Source organism: Hippocampus comes, unplaced genomic scaffold (genome assembly GCF_001891065.2).
Source record: "Hippocampus comes isolate QL1 unplaced genomic scaffold, H_comes_QL1_v1.1 scaffold295, whole genome shotgun sequence".
Lineage (NCBI taxonomy): Eukaryota > Metazoa > Chordata > Actinopteri > Syngnathiformes > Syngnathidae > Hippocampus > Hippocampus comes.
Genome location: NW_017804848.1, coordinates 732,648 through 737,941, shown reverse-complemented (window position 1 = coordinate 737,941; position 5,294 = coordinate 732,648). Strand labels below are relative to the sequence as shown.

Below are 5,294 nucleotides of genomic sequence, written 5' to 3'. Positions count from 1 at the left end.
TGGGCAGGGGGGGGAGATGTGTATGTGACAGTTGCGGAAGGGTTCTTAGTTACCCGAGGTCTTCGATGCCGAGCGGGGGTCCGGAGCCCAGGGGGTTCCGGAGCATCAGGTCCTGCAATCGCGTGTTCTTCTCATCCTCGGACAGAACTTTACTGGTCAGGATCTGCCGCCTTTTCACCGCCAGGTCCTTGACCTCCTTCAGGAAGCTGGCCCTGTGATTAATTGATGGGGGGAGAAGTTGCTGTTAGTCGCAACACTTCTCCCACTGGTTAGGATGGCAAAATACATCCAAGAAATAATCCAAGAAGCCGACTAAGCAGTGACAGATGGGAATGAATCTGCAGACAAACATCCGCCTCGTTTCGAGAAGGGCTCCTTTTTTTTTTCCAGGGTTTTCCTTAGCGTAATCAAAACCAAAGTCACACAAACGTTTGATAAACGGCTAAAAGTGCATCAACCCACTCCAATCTAAATTTGAGTGACAGCAAGGTCGGCCCGTGACATGCGGCAGCCGGTCGATGGAAAAAGCCGTACGTTGGGGGCGCTTGCAAAGTCAAGGGACCACCGCCATCTCGCCGATGACTCGCATCCGTTTGGCTTTGAGCGGGAACGCAAAACGCGATGAGACGCGACGGGCGGAGGCGCGCTCGAGGTCACCTGTGCGGGTTGACCAGCTGGAAGTCGTCCCAGGTGAGGATGCCGTGGTACCAGGCGGGCGGTTTGGGCTTGGGCGGGTCCATGATGAACTCCGACTTGGAGTCGTCGTCAAAGCTGCCCACGGAGAAGGTCTCCTGGCTCTCCTCGGTGGACGCCTCCGAGCGCACGTCGGACGGCGGCGGCGAGCGCTCCGGGTCGGCGCCGCCGCCCTGCGGCGAGTAGAGCAGCTTGCTCATGTTGGACTTGATGTCGCCCATGCAGAGCAGCTTGAAGAAGGGTCGCGAGATGGGCAGGTCCACCAGCCGGTTGTCCTGGATGCACTTGGCCAGGAAGACGCCCAGGAAGCGGAAGAGCTTGCTGATGCGCTCCAGCTCCTCGCTGTCCTGCGGGAACGGCGCCGGGAAGAGGCCGCACGAACGCTGCACGTAGTAGCCCGGCGGCTTCAGGCCGCCGCCCAGGTCCACCTGACGCGAGTCGACACGTTAGCATAGCGTGAGCGTCATGCGATCGGGCGCGGCTTCGAGCTGCAGGCGTGAGAGGCTTTGCGTGTGACCCCGAATGCGCCCGAGAGTGCGTCAATCGACGTGCCGGAGGATGCGCGAGTGAGTGAGAGCGGAAAAAAGCTGGAGTGAGTGCGCGAGAGTAAGATGGCGACCTGTCTGGACTCGTCATCGGGGAAGTCGTCGTCGCACAACCAGATTCCTAAGGCGGTGGTCTGGAATTCCGCCGCCACCAAGGCATAAAACTCCAAAGTGGGTCCCAGACCTGTGCCCTCCTCTCCTTGGAACTCCACCTGGAGAGCAGGCAAGCGCGTCAGACACGGCTTGCGCGCGTGCACCGACTTGGTGGCCGGGCGAGCGCTCACCTCCAGCACCGACTTCCTGTCGGAGTGAATCTGCATGACGGTCTCGGCCCACTCCATCATGGCATCCCCGCGGGGGACCTTGACGCGTTCGTGCTTGAGGCGACCCACCCGGAAATCGCCCGGATCGTCCCTGCGCACCGTGGTGGACGCCCGCGACCGCTCCATGGTGGCCTCGCGACGGTTCTGCAGCCACACGATGGCCCTGAGCGGCACACGGCCCACGTGACGTTCCACACTTTCCCGTTTCAATGAAATCCAGCGTTTCCATTCAGTTCTTCGACAGATACCGCATGACGAGTTGTTGTTGTTGTTAGACAGTCAAACCTCGGTTTTCGTCCATCATCCGTTCGAAAACCGAAATTGTTCGAAAACCGAAACCGCGCTCTTTTTAAAAGAAAAAATGTTGACCGAACACGTCTGCTCACAACGGAAAGCGACACGAGGAAGCGTCGCTTCCTCGTGTAAGGAAGGCGAGAGGAGTCAAATGGTGCATTCAAGTGCGCTCAGTTCTTTCGACAACCGAAATTTGTTCGTCATCCGAGGCATGAAAAAAAACTCGAAATTTTTGGTCGAAAACCCAATTAGCCGAGAACCGAGACGTTCGAAAACCTGAGGTTCGACTGTAATTGAATGCGAATATTCTCATTGAGCGGGTCCGCTTGCGGGTGACCCTTCCGTTGCGTCATTTGCCGGCGGCGCGAGGCTCTCACCTCGAGGCTCCGAAGGCAGTGCAGGTGAAGAAGAGCTGTCGGGTCTCGAAGGGGATGAGGAAAGGACACTTGGAGGTGAGGCGCTCGCACCAGTCGGGCAGCGCGCCGCTGGCCAGCGCCAGGGGTTCCTCGATCTGCTGCAGGATCTTGGTGGTGATCTTCTTGCTGGTGAACTCCTCCGGCGACGCGTTGAACTGCAGTTCGTCCGCGTCTGCGCACGCAAAGTCAGTCGGGCGACGCCGCATTTACACTTCTACCCCCGACCCCGCCCCCCCTTTTTTTTTTGTATTTTGATTCAGGATGAGAACGCCAACCTTCCTGCAGCGTGCGCGCGTTGTAGGCGGCCTCCCCGCCGATGATGTAGAGGATGCGCAGCAGCTGCAGCACGTCCTCCACGCTGCAGGCGTTGTGAGCGCTGCCCGCCTTGGCCTGCGCCGCCTCCCTGCCGCAGCCCAGGATGTCGCCGCCGCGGTCGCTCGGCAACGCGCCGGGACTCAGGCTGCCGCTGCGGCCCACGCCGTGCTCGCACAAGTCCTGCACGCCAGAGCCACATCGTGAGAGCGTCGCCGCAAATTCGCGGCTCAAATAGTTCCGCGGCCATGTCCGTGGAGTGCCTGTTCTCACACTTGGATTATGACATCGCGTTTAAATGAATTTGGACACGGCATTTATTCTTGACAGTCGCCCGAGAAAAACAAAGCTACAAGAAAACAAAAATTAGGCCTGCAACTCATGGAATAAGGCGCTTTTGTTTTCGGGTATGGAGGCGGCTGCGTGTCACGTTACCATCTTGTCACGTTCCTTCTCCTTGTCCGCGTCCTTCAGCTCTCTGTACATGATCCTGGCGCAACGACAAACAGTCAGCGCACGCGCACACGCGTCATCGAACGCTTCTGATGCGGCGCTCTCACGTGTAGGTGGGCTCCCAGATGCGCCGCAGCTTGTCCGTCTTGACGGCGCCGTTGCACGAGAGCTGCAGCAGCCGCTGCACGTAGAAGAAGATGGTGGACTTGTAGTTGCACAGAGGAAGTTCCACCTCCCGCGTGGTGCCCAGGCCCGCCACCTGCGGCCGCAAGAGAGCTTTGAGCGACCGGGCGAAGAGCCCGAGCTTGGCCTCCGAGGCCCCGTGAGGAAGCGTCGTTACCTTGAGGGTGAGGGCCAGGTGAGGGGAAGGCGCGCACTCCACCTCCTCCTGCACCTCCGAGCGAGGAGTTCCTGAAAGCGCCACCTCCGTTAACGCGGAAGCTCATGTGCTTCGTTTTGACGCATTCCAGTGACACAATTTTGCGTTTTGTGAAAAGCAATGTGAATTTGACACCATTTTTTTCCTTTCCTACTGTTGTGACACCTTAAAATACAAACAAAAAGACCGAGGAAGGCAATTTGATGGCAAAAATAATGACGTCCCTACAGAGATTTTTTTTTGAACATGGCATTGACCATTTGCTCGTTGTTTGTTTGTCGGGTTGCGCCTGTCAAAACATTTTTGGGGGGGGGTTTTTTACTCTTACCCGGCGGGGGGATCTCCAGGTCGGTAGTCTGTTGCACGTTGGTTCTTCCGGGCCGAGGGTCGAAGGCGGGAACCAAAGCCGAAAACTGCCTCTTGAGGACAAAGTCGTCGTCCCACGTCCTCCGGCGACCTCCTTTGGTCTCGTACTCCTCCTCCTCCTGCAGGGCGGGGGCGCAGCACGCACACTTTGTGTTTGCCACCTCACTCCCCGTCTGTGACGAGGCTTTTCTGATCCATACCAGGACCTCCTCGTACTCCTGGTCCTCCTGATTGTCATCCTCGTTCTCGTCGTCGTCGTCGTCGTCGGGCTCCGGAAGGTCCTCCTCGTCTTCCAGTTCCGCCAAAAGCGTGTTGGCGCGGCAGCTGTCCAGGAAGTCTGCACAAAAAGCTGCATTGAATCAAAAGAACTTTATTTATACATAAACTAAATCAATCAATCAATCGTCTTTTCTGCCGACCATTACGCGGCTTCAACAACATCGCTGGTGCCAAGACAACAGAAATATGAACGGGGCTCACCGACTGACCACGAGCGTTCTCTTTGTAAGCCCCCCCCGCCCTCCCCCCCCGATTGGTCTCTCTCTATGGCGGATGGCGTAATCCCCTCCCACACCTCCCGCCAACAAACGGGTGTTGGCCGCAATAACAATTCCGGACGGGACTGACCGTAGAGCGAGAATTCGGCCTCCTGTCCCGTGTCGCTCTCACTGGACGTGGACGTGAGGCTGGCGGTCAAGGTGTTGCTGAGCATCTGTCCCACGGACAGGCCGGTGGTCGCCGTGGCAACGTTGTTGCTGCTGGTGACGATGGATGTGGACATGGTGACGGTGGAGGTGGTGCCGGTGGTGGTGAGGTTGGGGAAGCTCTGGGCGCCCATCAGCGGGGACGCTGGCGACAAACACCACAGACATTCATGAGATTGGTCGCCTTTGGGATTTTTTTCTTCACCTGGCGCATCCACACAACTATTTTCTGCGCGCCAATTCGTGCATTCGTCCACTCCCCAGAAAAAACGGCCTTGTTTTTGCAGGATTCCACATTCTTCATGGCAAGATTGCCAACATTTTTCCCTGGCCGTATCACAATCAGCTCATCTTGACATCAGGAACAGCTTTTGGGCGAGCGCACGGACACAAACACACAAAGAGACCTCCCTTTCTCCTTCCCGAACAATTCCACGGTCAAGTCTCACATCGGGCATTCAGTCGTACAGAGAGAGCGTCGCCGCTGCCGACTTACTGGCTGTGCTCAGGACGTTGCGGCCCAGCGTGTTGGTGTTGTTGTCGCTGCTGCTGCGGCTCAGGTTCATGTTGTTGGTGGCGTTGGTGCGGGACATGTTGGGGGCGCGGCGCACGAAGGACTCCATGAGGCTGGCCTCGCGCGACGACAGGTTGGGCACGCTGGCGCTGGAGCTCATGGGGGCGCCGGCCGCCAGCAGCGAGCTGACCGAGAGGCGGGCGTTGGCGGCCGAGCACAAAGGCCTCTGCGAGGGCGCGTCCTTGCTCGGGGACTCGGAGACGGAGCTGACGTCGGGCGAGCTCACGCTGACCAG

The 5,294-nt window shown here is 58.2% G+C and overlaps 1 protein-coding gene across 1 annotated transcript in view; it reads right to left on the bottom strand.

The window, feature by feature from the left end:
• hectd1 (HECT domain containing 1) overlaps positions 1-5,294 on the bottom strand; it is a 38,046-nt gene that overhangs the window by 2,194 nt on the left and 30,558 nt on the right. The window contains 12 exon segments of the mRNA XM_019877383.1: positions 54-212; positions 658-1,121; positions 1,313-1,450; positions 1,523-1,724; positions 2,233-2,443; positions 2,547-2,766; positions 3,019-3,073; positions 3,144-3,295; positions 3,377-3,447; positions 3,744-4,118; positions 4,409-4,630; positions 4,982-5,289. Of these exon segments, the coding sequence (XP_019732942.1) occupies positions 54-212; positions 658-1,121; positions 1,313-1,450; positions 1,523-1,724; positions 2,233-2,443; positions 2,547-2,766; positions 3,019-3,073; positions 3,144-3,295; positions 3,377-3,447; positions 3,744-4,118; positions 4,409-4,630; positions 4,982-5,289 (2,577 nt within the window).